Source organism: Salvelinus fontinalis, chromosome 6 (assembly GCF_029448725.1).
Source record: "Salvelinus fontinalis isolate EN_2023a chromosome 6, ASM2944872v1, whole genome shotgun sequence".
Classification (NCBI taxonomy): domain Eukaryota; kingdom Metazoa; phylum Chordata; class Actinopteri; order Salmoniformes; family Salmonidae; genus Salvelinus; species Salvelinus fontinalis.
In genome coordinates this window covers 7,949,839-7,964,900 of record NC_074670.1, presented here as the reverse complement: position 1 = coordinate 7,964,900, position 15,062 = coordinate 7,949,839, and the positions used below count along the sequence as shown (strand labels likewise).

Sequence of the window (15,062 nt, the reverse complement as noted above, 5' to 3'; positions counted from 1 at the left end):
CTTTATTAAAGGGATGTGGTGGAGCAATCATGTGAGTGTCTAGCTCCTTACCTTGGTGTTGAAGTGCTTACTGATGCTGCGGAGGATGTCTGAGTCAATGCGGGACAGGATCTGGTCCTCTGGGGCTTGGAGCGCTACGTAACCGTAACACAGGATCAGCGTGCTCTTCATCTTCTCTACATCCAAGTCATTCTTGTCCTGTGAAGGAGGAGGTAGAGATGGGAGGATTACAGTGTAGGGGCTGGTTTCGCAGACACAGATTGAGCCTAGTAGTGGACTAAAAAGCTATTTCAAATGTAGAATGAATGTCAACTTTAATAAAAACCTTCAAATATATAAATTAGGCTAATTAAAATCAGTTTATCAATACCCGTACACGTTTCCTTTAAAAATACTTTAGCAGGGCTTGATCGAGCTTGTCTGGTGAAATGGAACCAATGGAATAGTCCCAAAAGTGCAAACCGTGCCGACTGTACCTGGCACTCCAGACAGGCTCAATCAAATGCTCAAAGTAGTAGAAAGAAAAACAAACTCCATAAAATCTTCAATCTGAATGTGTTAAATTGCTGACTGTACGGTGTAGAGAGAACCTCCCAGGCAGGCAGACATTGCCAAGTTTGTGTTTATCCGCCTACGATGAAAATAAAAACACGAATAGCATACTAACTTTGAGCAGGCTGAATATTCCTGAGGCTTTCTTGAAGGCGTCAGATTTCCCGAAGTCGTCCAGTTTGGCCAGAGTGGCATCGAGATGACTGCTTGCACACAGCCCGATCCCCATGGCGACACCCTGGGAAACCCATTACCCCAAACACACCCCATTAGCACAGTTTAATGGACGCTTCAGCCTCCAATGACCAAACAGTACATCTGGATTATCATTAACACCGGCATTACAATTTGACTACCACTCTATTAGGCCTAAAGACTGTAGAAACACCACAACTCCTAATCATCTGGTTAAAATACAACGGAAATGAGGGGAAACTTAACACCAGACACAAATTACAGCTTAGGAAGGCAGACGTGACCTCGCTTTGAAAATAAGCAAAGACTTAAGAGTACTTGTCACAAGACTGTCTTAAATGGGCAAATTAGCTGCACAAAGAAACACTGTTCTGCCCGGCGACGCTCTGCCCTGCCGTACGCAGACAATTACATCACGGGTCACGCTGAACATTTGATGATAAATAAAAGCAAATGCTATCAAGAGAATCATGGCCTGACTCAAACGGGGACTAAGAGGTTTTACCGCTCTCTCGATGGCGTCGTTGTGTCGTGCACTGATCAGTATCTCCTGTAGCTGCTTCTGGACCACCTCCTTATTGGAACACTGCTGCAGAGTCACACCAACGCACCTGTAGAGGAAACTCTGGAAAGAGCCATGAAGCCAAGATGAGAAACCTTGATAGTTTGTATTAGATATTCTTTTACTAAGATTTTCTGAGGTTTATGGAGGTTCTACCAATCTGGATACTTTGTAGAATATATTGTTTTAACAAGATTTTGTTCATGTTTATCAGGTTCAGAAGAGTTCCTTGAGGTTATTTTAATGGTTAGGGCTAGGAGTTTTCCCTGAACTCTAAGTGGAGACCAGAGAACTCCCTGGTCAGGTCATGAAGAACTCTTGGCCCTACTCATGGTTGATGAGAGGTTAGGATGAGGTTGTTGACTAACCTTCTCTTCCAGGGACTGGTTATAGGTGGACAGGTAACGTGTGGCCTCTATAGCCAGCTGACAGCTCCACTTGTCATCAGCTATGGCCACCAGGGACTTGGCTAGGAACTGTACATGTCCAAACAAAACCACACAGCCATGTGACCACATCATAATGCTGTATATCAAATCCCTTTGTGACTGAAACAGAAAACATTTCTCATTCAACACTGTATGCATCCCAAATGGAACCCTATTCCCTATGTAGTGCCATACTGTTGACCCTGGTCAAAAGTGTATTAGTGTATTATAAAATGAATAAGATGCCATTTGGGACAAAACTTGTTCTACATATTGACTGTTATTGAGTGTTGTGGGGACAGACAAAGAGGATGTTAAATAAAGATCACCATAGTGACTTATTGACAGTGTTGTGGGGACAGACAAAGAGGATGTTAGATAAAGATCACCATAGTGACTTATTGACAGTGTTGTAGGGACAGACAAAGAGGATGTTAGATAAAGATGGGCATACCTGTAATAGACTCTCTTCCCATTTCTTGTTGTCTAGTGTTTCTGGGGTAGACTCTGTAAAGAAGAATCGACCATACTACTCAGACCTCGCTCGTCACACTTCCTCCCAGACAAAAATAAATACATTTTAAAAAAGAGAGCAGCAGAATATTCTGTGCACGTTCCAAAACCGACCAAAGAGCTAAAATGATTTAAGATCAGTTTTAATACCCTATGCTCTACTTCAATCCAAGCTATGTATTTTTATGATGGAAAGATGAAAATGGCCCACAGTAAAAAAAAATATATATATATATATGCCATAAAATAGTCTTTAAAATTGTGAATCACTTATAACGTCCCTTAACTGCAGCTGTTGTGGTAGAAGCATGCGTCTTTATTGATGTCAGTTCTCAGTAGAATACAGAGGAAAAACTATTTTACACCACTGACATTAAAATTAGGTTCAAACAGCCTCCTAAGCTGTCAATACTGCAGCAGCAATAAAAGCCCTGAGTCACTTCTGCTTTGGAGAGAGAGATAGGAGCCCCAAATGGCACCCTAGGGTATAGGGTGCCATTTGACGAACAGACATTGCTCGCTACAGGTTATAAGACTCTGAGGTCATTGAGTTGAGGTCCTTTACCTTCCAGGTAGCTGAGGAGAGCAGGGATCTCCTTCTCCCAGAGTGTCTCAGCATTAGGGTGGATATTAGGACTTATAACGTTCAGTAGAGACAAAGACGGTGCACCATGGCCACGACTCCGGAACGGGAACGAACCATTCACCTGAGACACACACACACCCCGACTTACAGGTAAGACAAAGACATAGCCGAGCTATTACTGGAGACACTGATCATAGTTCATGAGGGTTTAAATCAAGTTCCAGTTTTATAACACCCACATTGCAAACTGAAATCCATGAGCATTCAAGTGGCATTTCATTAGGATTTCATACTCACCAAGAGCCGCACCATCAGTATATGTGGAGAGGGAAGATTAACTGAATTAGAAAGAAGAAACAGATGAGAATAAACAAGGTTGATAGCAGACTAAGCATTATAATGAATGACTAACTGGCCAGGCTCATACTTCTCCCCACAAACAGTTCAGCTTAATGATTGAAACAATGACCTTACAGTTCAGGACCCAGGCGATGCTAGTGCTTTATTTAGTGATAAATGTGGCTTCTCTTTCAGCTAATCAGAACCAGACACTCTGGTCTGTCTGGCCTCTAAGAACCGACCAACGGCCCTTTAATGAGAACAAAATGGCTGTATAAAATACAGTTTCAACGAAGAAAAAAAATAAAATAAATCCCAATCCCAAAGAAGTGCTGACGAGGAGTGGGCCCGGGCTGCGACCATCTCGTTTACATTACAGGGCCTGTGTGCCGAATCCCAATACGGAAGCGACAGACTGACTCGGTGAGTGGAAAAGGGAGGGAGGAAAAGACTTCATCTCATTGGTCAGATCACCCCGGCTCATCGTGAAGACATAATGGCTTGTTAATATGAATGTAATGTACTGTGTATGAATCTACTGTAAATGTCTACCAGGGAGGATGGGATAGAAGAAATACATTTGTTGCACACCTAGTAAATGGAGCTCCTTCTTCTAAAAGACACCTACCTTGCTCGTTGAAGTCGATGTTGAAGTTGGGCTCCTGGGAGGCTCTCTTCTTGGTTCCCAGCAGCGTGAGGCTCTTACAGAGCGGTGTGGTGGCGTTGGAGTACTGACCTGGGGTCAGGTAGTACAGCAGCATGGGCCAAAGGACCTGAAGAGACAGACAGAGGATCACTGTTAGGTAGTACAACATGGACCACAGCACCTGAAGACAGACATAGACAGTCAGGTAGTACAGCATGGAACACAGCACCTGCCACAGGGAGACAGATGTACAGTAATATCACAACATTGAGTTCGCCTGGTGCAATTGAACCAATAGAATAGTCACAAAAGTTGAAACCCAGAGCTTTAGGCATGCTAAATCAAACCCAGAGCTCTAGACATGCTAAATCAAACATAGAGCTATAAATCAAACACTAAATATTTAATGTATGATTTGAACCCAATTCTGCAGAGATTTAATCCCATGAAGGCATGGTAAATCATTGTTCTCTTCAGTCTCTGTCAATGCCTTGTCTCATAGCTTCCAGTGGGAAGTAATACAAGAGACATGTCATCTCAGAGAGAGTGTTGATGTTGGGAACCGCAAAGGAACAAGTAACTAAGAGCAGAGTGATTGGCTGTAAAAACAGACAGGGTGATGCCGTCTTTGGATGTGAGCCGGTTTTCCTCTCAAGACATCGGATGATAGTTCATACTCTCCTGACTTTGCTTCTTTACACAAAACTCCATATTATAGCAATTCCACCCTCAGCCTCTTCTCATAAACAGTATTATGTTTGGTGTTAAGTGTGACTTAGCTTCGATGTATTCAAAAGCTGTTTTTACAGCAGGAACAAACATTAAAATGTCATTTGTTCACTGCCTCTATACCTGAAACGATTTCATGAACTACAAAATATATGTTTGTGCATAAATATGCTGATCAGATAAAATGTTAATGTGAGAGAAGAAAACAGGTGATATATTGCCTGCCTGCCTGCCGAGAGAGGAATCTTATCTCCATGCAGTAGACTCACGTCAGTCAGGCGTCCCACGGTCGTAGTGAAGAGGTGAAGTGTGTTGTCACACATGCTCCGCAGCGCCTCATTGGTCACTTCCTCCGGGTCACTGGGGCGCTGGCCTGGACGCTGCAACAGACCAAACCCACACACAGTTCTTTAGAAACACACGGACCACCATATACAAGTCAGAGAGCAGTTAACTGATCCACCATCTACAATATCATGCTAATCCCTCGCCAAGGATAATGTCTTAAGACCAAAAGGGATTGTAGATATGACAGACGTACATAGTAGGTGTCGGGGAGAGCACAGTGTTGGATGATAAACTTGACTAGCAGCTCTCCTCCCTCCAGCTCCAGGTAACCATGGTGAGCCATGGCACTGATCACCTGGACAACCCTCTTCTTCACCTGCAGGGGGCGACGATAGACCGAGGTCAGAGGTCAAGCAAAACACAACAATAATAAAACATGTAGTGCCGGTTTCCCTGATTAAGCATATTTGTACTAAAATACATGTTCAATGGAGATTATAGCCTATTGAAAGTGATTTTCAAACCAGGACCAGATTTAATCCATGTCTGGGAAATTGGCCCATAATGTGTGATATGTTTCCCAATGGAAAATGTGGTTGTTTTTTTACAGCACATGGATATGTGTCATTGAAACTGTGTTTGTTTTTATTTTCTATGCCTTTTAGGAGAGAAAACTATGCCAAATTGTAACAGTTAAATATTTACACATGGCATGAGGTTACCTTATTGCTGTGGTCAGCCAGTGGTTGTCTGATGCTGGCCAGGATGAGAAGCTTCTTCGACTCCATAATGGATGCTAGATCACAGACAGAAAGCCTTGAGTAACATCTTGAGGTCATTTCATATCAAACAAGTTCTTTGTAAGTACCAGTGACGCTTTCAAATCCAGAGAACAGGGTCAAATAACACTAGAACTGCTAAAGTAGTCATTTTGTCTGTTCATGAATGTATTTTATTACTCTGCCATTTAAGTCATAGGAGTTTTAGGAGGGCATTTCATTATTTGAATGGTTTTAACACCATAAATTAGTGTGGATGTTTTTGATCAGATGGCACGGCTATACTCTGAAAGGAGACACCCTCCGCTGGCCTGTTGCTGTGTTTTACAACATGCTTGACTTGGCTGCTGTCAACACACACGTGTTGTTCAAGAAGTGCATGAACAACACTATGCCCAGGAGACACTTCATCATGAGTCTGGCATATGGGCTACCTGAGAGACATATGAGAGTCAAGGCAGCAGCAAAGATGCCCCGTGAGCCTTTGCACGAGGCAAATTGCACACAGCTCGCAGGGAGGAGACGGATGCACAAAGAACAGAACCCAGGACACCTGTGTCCCCTGCAAGTGACGTGTTTGTGTGAAGTGTGTCGAGCAAGTAAAAGTGGTGAAGATGTGTCGACTGTTAGGACAAGGGATAACCGCTAAATGAAATCCAACTGATGCCATTATGTGAAGCACACCATGTACAGTGGCTTGGGAAAAAAAAAAATCAGAACCCTTGACTTTTTCCACATTTGTTGTTACAGCCCTATCCTAAGACGTATTAAATAGTTTTTTCCCCCTCATCAATCTACACAAATTACCTCATAATGACAAAGCAAAAACAGGTTTAGACATTTTTGCTAATTTATCAAAATAGTATTCAGACCCTTTACTCAGTACTTTGTTAAAGCACCTTTGGCAGCAATTACAGCCTCGAGTCTTCTTGGGTCTGACGCAGCAAGCTTGGCACACTTGTATTTGGAAACTTTCTCCCATTCTTCTCTGCAGATCCTCTCAAGCCCTGTCAGGTTGGATGGGGAGCATTGCTGCACAGCTATCTCTCCAGAAATGTTTGATCAGGTTCAAGTCCGGGCTCTGGCTGGGCCACTCAAGGACATTCAAAGACTTGTCCCTTAGCCACTCCTGCATTGTCTTGGCTGTGTGCTTAGGGTCGTTGTCCTGTTGGAAGGTGAACCTTCACCCCAGTCTGAGTTCCTGACTGCTCTGGAGCAGGTTTTCATCAATGATCTCTCTGTACTTTGCCTCGATCTTGACTAGTATCCCAGTCCCTGCTTCTGAAAAACACCCACACAGCATGATGCTGCCACCACCATGCTTCACCATAGGGATGATGCCAGGTTTCCTCCAGATGTGACACTTGGCATTCAGGCCAAAGTGTTCAATCTTGCTTTCATCAGACCAGAGAATCTTGTTTCGCATGGTCTGAGAATCTTTATGTGCCTTTTAGGAAGGAAAAGCAGCCAACAAGTGCTCAGCATATGTGGGAACTCCTTTAAGACTGTTGGAAAAGCATTCCAGGTGAAGCTGGTTGAGAGAATGCCAAGAGTGTGCAAAGCTGTTATCAAGGCAAAGGGTGGCTACTTTGAAAAATCTAAAATGTAAACTATATTTTGATTTGTTTAACACTTTTTTGGTTACTATATGATTCCATATGTGTTATTTTAGTTTGATGTCTTCACTATTATTCTACAATGTAGAAAATTGTAAAATAAAGAAAAACCCTTGAATGAGTAGGTGTGTCCAAACTTTTGACTGGTACTGTATGTATTGTAGTAAATTAGTAGTAGTGTCTATATGTATACTGTAGTAGTGACTATAGGCATGGAGAAGTTAGTAGTAGTGCCTATATATATATATATTCTGTATTAGTTTGTAGTAGTGTCTATATATACACTGCAGTAAGTGCCTCCTGTCCTGTGCAGACAGGCCCGAGCCAGACTAACTAACAGTCTTACTGGAGGAGTTGATGAGGTGTCGGAGCACAGCCAGGGAGCCCATGCGGATCCTCTCATTACTGTTCTCCAGTTTCTGAAGCACAAACATGACCAGCCGGTCTGGGAAGGTGTTGGCTGAGGAGGAAGGAAGGAAGCGTATGGCACAGTCAGACCACTGTTTAAAGTTTAAACACATTTACCTCTGAGTGAAGTCACACCATCTAAGATCTAAATCATGGATTATCTCATTACAGGAGGACATGGTGTCCATCATGTAGTTTCTCTGCAGCAGCTCCGAGTTCCAGAATAACAAAGACCTTGTTCACAATGGCACCCTATTCCCTTTATAGTGCACTACTTTTGACCAGGGCCTATTGGGCCCATAGGGTTCTGGTCAGAAGTAGTCTATATAGAGAGTAGGGTGCCACTTGAGACACAGAGTCTTGTATTGGTTGAAGAGGGAAAACAGTCTGGAACTCTGAACATGGTATATAGGCCTAGTACCGTACTCACTACAACCCTGACCTCAATCCAATACACCCAGAGAACAAAACACACTGACTATTGAAGAAAAACCAACCTAGAATGCTGAAGCATCTCAATACCTCGTTGTGATTTTTCACCGTCACTGGGTTGCTGTAGTCAACAGGTGCACAAACCTGGAGGCGCAAAATGAGAATTACTGTACATGTAGGTACATTAACTATTATTCATACAAATCAACCAATCCATATTGAAAAGTAAGTTTGTTCTCGATTCAGTCTAATTGATGTTGATCTAAGTGCAATCAAACCAATGCATCGAGGACATTTCAAAGTCGCATAGGGAGAGTCACAAACCATGTGACTACAACAGGAAGTGATTTATTATGTATCCTGTTATAGAGAAACCTTAGTCAGTCTCTAGTATTACTAGCTATGCTAAATAAAGAAAAACATAATATTGACATTGCGCAAACAGCCCAGGCGGAGTGACAAGAAGCTTTGTGTGTTCAAGGAAGTACTTTCAAATCAAATGTTATTAGTTACATCAACAGAATGTGTAAAAGGTGCAGTGAAATGCTTGCATGCTAGCTCCCTCAACATTGCATTGTACTGTGCCATCAGGGGACTGTCACTTTGCCGTACCTGCTGGTTTAGAGTAGTGAGCAGGCTGTCGATCTGCGTCTCCAGAACTCTGCTGCCCATGTTCACAGAAGCATCCAGAACTTGACACAGGCTCTGCAGGGGAGGAGAAAACAACATGAGCAGACCTCTGGGTGCCTCCCAGCACTTTATTCCCTGTATAGAACACCAGCAGCGGTCATTAGAGGATGACCTACCTTACTGATGACGTAATGCTCCGTGTTCTTCTTGTACAGGGAGAGGATTGTGGGAATGAGTTTGGGAAGCTGCTCCTCCAGTTTATCATGAGCCATCAGGTGACTCATGGATCCCACTGCTTCTGCCACTGTCAGTCGTAGCTACAGCCCCAGCCAGGGAGAGAGAGAGAAACACCACAGTTAGTCGTAGCTACAGCCCCAGCCAGGGAGAGAGAGAAACACCACAGTTAGTCGTAGCTACAGCCCCAGCCAGGGAGAGAGAGAGAAACACCACAGTTAGTCATAGTTACAGCACCAGCCAGGGAGAGAGAGAGAAACACCACAGTTAGTCGTAGTTACAGCACCAGCCAGGGAGAGAGAGAGAGAAACACCACAGTTAGTCGTAGCTACAGCCCCAGCCAGGGAGAGAGAGAGAAACACCACAGTCGTAGTTACAGCACCAGCCAGGGAGAGAGAGAGAAACACCACAGTCGTAGCTACAGCACCAGCCAGGGAGAGAGAGAGAGAGAAACACCACAGTCGTAGCTACAGCACCAGCCAGGGAGAGAGAGAGAAACACCACAGTCGTAGCTACAGCACCAGCCAGGGAGAGAGAGAGAAACACCACAGTTAGTCGTAGCTACAGCACCAGCCAGGGAGAGAGAGAGAGAAACACCACAGTTAGTCATAGTTACAGCACCAGCCAGGGAGAGAGAGAGAAACACCACAGTTAGTCGTAGCTACAGCCCCAGCCAGGGAGAGAGAGAGAAACACCACAGTCGTAGTTACAGCACCAGCCAGGGAGAGAGAGAGAAACACCACAGTCGTAGCTACAGCACCAGCCAGGGAGAGAGAGAGAGAGAAACACCACAGTTAGTCGTAGCTACAGCCCCAGCCAGGGAGAGAGAGAGAAACACCACAGTCGTAGCTACAGCACCAGCCAGGGAGAGAGAGAGAGAGAAACACCACAGTCGTAGCTACAGCACCAGCCAGGGAGAGAGAGAGAAACACCACAGTCGTAGCTACAGCACCAGCCAGGGAGAGAGAGAGAAACACCACAGTTAGTCGTAGCTACAGCACCAGCCAGGGAGAGAGAGAGAGAAACACCACAGTTAGTCATAGTTACAGCACCAGCCAGGGAGAGAGAGAGAAACACCACAGTTAGTCGTAGCTACAGCCCCAGCCAGGGAGAGAGAGAGAAACACCACAGTCGTAGTTACAGCACCAGCCAGGGAGAGAGAGAGAAACACCACAGTTAGTCATAGCTACAGCCCCAGCCAGGGAGAGAGAGAGAAACACCACAGTTAGTCGTAGCTACAGCACCAGCCAGGGAGAGAGAGAGAGAAACACCACAGTTAGTCGTAGTTACAGCCCCAGCCAGGGAGAGAGAGAGAGAAACACCACAGTTAGTCATAGCTACAGCCCCAGCCAGGGAGAGAGAGAGAAACACCACAGTTAGTCGTAGTTACAGCACCAGCCAGGGAGAGAGAGAGAGAAACACCACAGTTAGTCGTAGCTACAGCCCCAGCCAGGGAGAGAGAGAGAAACACCACAGTCATAGCTACAGCACCAGCCAAGGAGAGAGAGAAACACAACACTAGGACTGCATCCCAAATGGCACCCTATTCTCTACAGTGTACTATTTTTGACCAGATATAGCAGCATCAGGTTTGACCAGAACCCTATGGGTCCTGGTCAGAAGTAGTGCACTACTCTATAGGGCAGGGGTGTCAAACTCTTTCCACGGAGAGCCTAGTGTCTGCAGGTTTTTGGTTTTTCCTCTCAAGACCTAGACAGCCAGGTAAGGAGTTGTTTACTACTAATTAGTGACCTTAATTCATCAATTAAGTACAAAGGAGGAGCAAAACCAGCAGACACTCGGCACGCCATGGAATTAGTTTGACACGTGATTTAGGGAATACAATGCCATTTGGGACACTGAATCTTTTTCCAGTGATTTCTATCAACCGAGTCCACATCTAACTGAAGCAGAAATCTGTTTACCAATGCAGAGACGGGGAGTCATCTTACTTTTGGCATTCTCAAAAATAAAAGAGCAGCAGTTATGCTGCAGTTGCTCTGTGGCTAATCATTTCAGAACCAAAATGGAGGAATACAGAGTTTATGACCAGATTACAGATAAGGGACTATTTGTTTTCCCACAAGCCTAGACCAACCTGTACTGTGGTTATGTCCTCTACTCAGACACCACAAGAAAACCTATCTGCATAACCTTGCTGAGAATTAACCAAGCAAATATGTCCAGGAAACTCTCCTAAATGTCTTTATTCATCTGATATCAGTCATTGACCTGACTGCGGACCTCTCTCCTCCCTTCCATATAAATACCAGCACACAGTCTAAGGGGTTGCGTTCATCAAGACATCCCTACAACAGAGGGACCGTTGAGACAGAAATGTAATTAGGAGAAATTGGTTTCCTGCTCCTCTTAATGTAATGTGGTGTACCTTGGATTCCCTGCTCTGGAGCCAGCTGCAGTAGAGGATGTCGTAGGCTGCGTAGATCTCGCTGGAGAACGTATCCTTTCTCACCGTCGGGTCGGGAGCTTTGTCCAGGTTGGCTAGGTACTCCAGGATACTCTCACTGAAGTGGGACAGAGCTGGGAGAAGGAAGGTCTATAAACTGGGTCTGGTAACACATGTTTAACCATGTACAATAATATATCACCCTACAGTATGTTGGATATAGTGCATCTAGTCCTACCAGAGGAGAACACCCACTTCATGTTGTCCTGCTTGGCCATGCCCAGCATTGGGAGCATGGTGCCCAAGATGGCATTGAGAAACGGCACCATACCATAAACTGTCAACAAAAGAAAGATTAGACTAACTATTACAATGGCAAGAGATCTCTAAGCAATTTGAAAAACACTGAGGGGGATAGTCTTTGTAAAAAGACAAACAAATGCTTCTCGGAAGTTAGGTGACAGGACATAAATGATACATGTTAGCAGCCTAAGTATTTAGACAGCTCTATACATTGCGCTTGACACCATTGTGTCTGGTGTTAGCCTACCATTGGATTCAGAGAGGCTTGCTAAGGTTTGGACCACAAAAAAATGAGGCAGGATCCCTGGTTGGAACTTGCTGAGGATTTCCTCCATGATGTCATTGATGTACTTGTTTCCCACAGCAACCAGAATATTGCTGGCTGCCTGTTGCCAATCAGGTACAACATCCTGTAAAACATGAAAACTGAGTTGTTGACTCAAACCCTAGGCCATACTTTTTGTATTTACATGAAAACAAACAGATACTATTCATGTGTTCAGATTGATGCAATGGCCTCAATGTTAGAACAAAGTATAACCACTGATAAATCAAGTACATTCTCAGAAGAATAACTAGATTACACGTAATATTAGGCTAAAAGCAGAGAAATTGAATGCCCAACTTTGTATTTCAGATGAGACCAAATAACAATCAGAAACAATCTAACCTTTGATCGGGTCATTTCATCGGAGGCCAAAGAAATTATGCTTTTGATTTTCGGGTAACTGATATCATCTATCTTGGTCTTCACAATCAGCTCAATCGTCTGCAGTATGACAACTCTGTGCCCAATGACAAGCTGCAGGAAAATACATGTACATTGTAATTCACTTAAAAACAGGCCTTAAGTCTACATGCATTAATGTCAACACAGTGGCCTGTATAAAAAGTCTCTCCCATACAGTACATTTCATCATCTCTTTTGTATTCATATCGTTGGAGCAGCGCATGCAGAGTCCCAGTCAACAGAGAAGTGATGATAAGGTCTCCAGCTTCTGGTAGGATGCGTGTTATTTCTTCATGTTAGAACATCTCACACCTAATGCAATCTTTTATTATGTATTATTGTTGTTGCACTGTCGAGAAGGAACCTGCAAGTAAGCATTTCATTGGACGATGTATACCATGCGTATCCCATGCAAACAACTAATAAAACTCAGAACCTTCTCTCCTGCATTGTGTGGAAATCTGCAGCACAGAGCAGCATCGGTGCTGTCTGAAATTGCCCTTGCATCAGAGGGTTATGGTCACACATAGTACAGTATCCTTCTTCTCATTTTCCAAGAACCCTTTCACTGTCACACCTCCACTTCCCATGTTCTGAGAGTGAAATTTACATCAAGGATGGTGACAGGACAGATAAATGGCTGAAAGTAAGAGGAACGACACCTCTAAAACAGAACTAGAAACCTATGCTGTTATTCAAGTACAATGGAAACATATGACTGCTACAGTAGGTTTTAAACATCAGGCTTGTATTACAATTTTCTTGGGTCTTGGTAGTAAGAAGATTATATTAATATTGTTAACATAGAGCAATGTTTACAGAGGCCAGCATTGAGCACCACCTACCTCAACACAAATAGCCTACAAACATGGGCCACATCAAGTTCAGCATAAATTGCTAATGAGACTGGGGACTTTATTATAGTGTTCCAGCCTCTGCTCCACACAGTAGCCAATCAACAGTAAGTGGCAGTAGTAGTAGTGGTGTCTGACCTTGGGGTGCTTGACCAGGTAGTCCTGGCACATGGACAGGACCTTGTTAGGCTGCTGCTTCCCCAGGGTCAGTATGGACTTCCTGACCTGCTCCCTGACCACTGGGTCCTTGTCATTGGCTGAATCCAGCAGGGCCAGGGTCACCTCTGATAGGGAGAGAAGACATGGAGGATTGGGAGAATACAGAATAGACGTGGAGGAGTGAGACAAATGAGAGACCTGGGGTCTATTCATACCACCAAACAGCATGCAAGGGATCAACAGCATCCAATATCAAAAGAAGTAATGGCATAAGGACACAATTATGAATAGAGGTCACTCACGCTCCACATCTGACTCCTCCATAGTGCCTGTCTGAAGGCTGGGCCTGGAGATATTTAGGATTTCATTTGGTGGTCAGAAAGGGTTAAAACTTGTTCATCTGGTTTCACCACACTGCAAAGAGAGAAAACATGCATGTTTGACATGTCAAAGAATGGTAGTCTATGGTAATAGTCGGGCGAATGGAGAACACCAACACAATGTGATTGGTTTTCATGTGCTTAAAACGGTGCAATCTCCATTATATTCTCACTGGCGATGATGTGCAGTAACATCATGACTAGCTCACTTGCGTCACTTTATGTGGCAACTTTAAGACTAGTGAAAATAGCCACATGACATGTCCTATGCTGGATAGAAACAAAGAGTTGCAACAGACCGTTGCCGTGCATGACAAAGTAAATCAACTGTTAACTAGCTGTCAAATCATAACGAGTCTGAACCTGAAAACAGTCAGAGAGAAGTGCAGCACTTCCTAGTCAGACCAAGACTTGTTTTTCTTGGTTGGGATATTACGTAGCTAAGTTAGCTATTACACATGTTCTGCGCTAGTAAGTGGGTATGGTTGTTGTCAATATGCTATAATTGTATGTGAATACATGAAGTGTCATCGACCTACATCGTCTATTACTACAGGTGACAACAAGTTAGCTCTGTTTCGGACTGAGACAGAAGGGCAAGCTCTGTAACAGAGCTAGCTAGCGGTCACCTGTAACAATAGACAATGGGGTCGATGACATTTCACGTATTCAATTCTAGTATATTGACAACATCCATACTGTTAACCGCATACCAGAGGCGAACACATGGAATGATGAGCGTCGTTAAATACAGCAAAGTAGGCTCCCCACCTTTCGAACAGCCCGTCTGACAGGCTAGCTTGATGTTAACTAACAAGCTAGCAAGCTAGCTAACGTTACACACAAATGCAAGGATGAATCTCCTCACGCGCAGTAATCCAGTGAAAATGCGATGTATATTGTCCGATACTTGGCTGACTAACTGTCTTCCACTGTGATATTGTATTTTTCCTCAATATAAAGAGAGAGACTTGTTAGCATCCAGTAGCTAGATTAGCTCTATGCCACTGCAACGCATCGCACGCAGGTAAACACCCCTAATCATGTGCGTCGAGTCAGTGTGGGCGTGACTTTGACAGGAGTTCAGCTGATTGAATGATTTTGATGCATGTGATAGATCACTGACTGGATATCACGAGGTACGTGAGATATCACTTTTCTGTAACTTTTGCAACTTTATAGCCATAGGAAAATAATCTGTTTTTGTGTCATGCATCATGACTTGAAATACTTTGACAATGTGGACTGGATACATCACAATATCTATGTTTTTATATTCAATTTCTATTTTC

At 43.8% G+C, this 15,062-nt stretch overlaps 1 protein-coding gene across 2 annotated transcripts in view; it reads right to left on the bottom strand.

The window, feature by feature from the left end:
• LOC129856929 (maestro heat-like repeat-containing protein family member 1) overlaps positions 1-14,825 on the bottom strand; it is a gene marked incomplete at its 3' end in the record, with an annotated part of 29,058 nt that extends 14,233 nt beyond the window's left edge. For both annotated transcript variants that reach the window (XM_055924709.1, XM_055924710.1), the window contains 22 exon segments: positions 52-198; positions 668-790; positions 1,253-1,372; positions 1,678-1,785; positions 2,192-2,244; positions 2,816-2,957; positions 3,134-3,174; positions 3,804-3,948; positions 4,820-4,930; positions 5,092-5,214; positions 5,561-5,634; positions 7,580-7,693; positions 8,139-8,217; positions 8,686-8,778; positions 8,880-9,020; positions 11,327-11,478; positions 11,583-11,681; positions 11,895-12,057; positions 12,318-12,449; positions 13,370-13,515; positions 13,693-13,804; positions 14,542-14,825. In XM_055924709.1, coding sequence (XP_055780684.1) covers positions 52-198; positions 668-790; positions 1,253-1,372; positions 1,678-1,785; positions 2,192-2,244; positions 2,816-2,957; positions 3,134-3,174; positions 3,804-3,948; positions 4,820-4,930; positions 5,092-5,214; positions 5,561-5,634; positions 7,580-7,693; positions 8,139-8,217; positions 8,686-8,778; positions 8,880-9,020; positions 11,327-11,478; positions 11,583-11,681; positions 11,895-12,057; positions 12,318-12,449; positions 13,370-13,515; positions 13,693-13,714 — 2,328 coding nt within the window.
• Between the last annotated feature and the right edge of the window lie 237 nt (positions 14,826-15,062).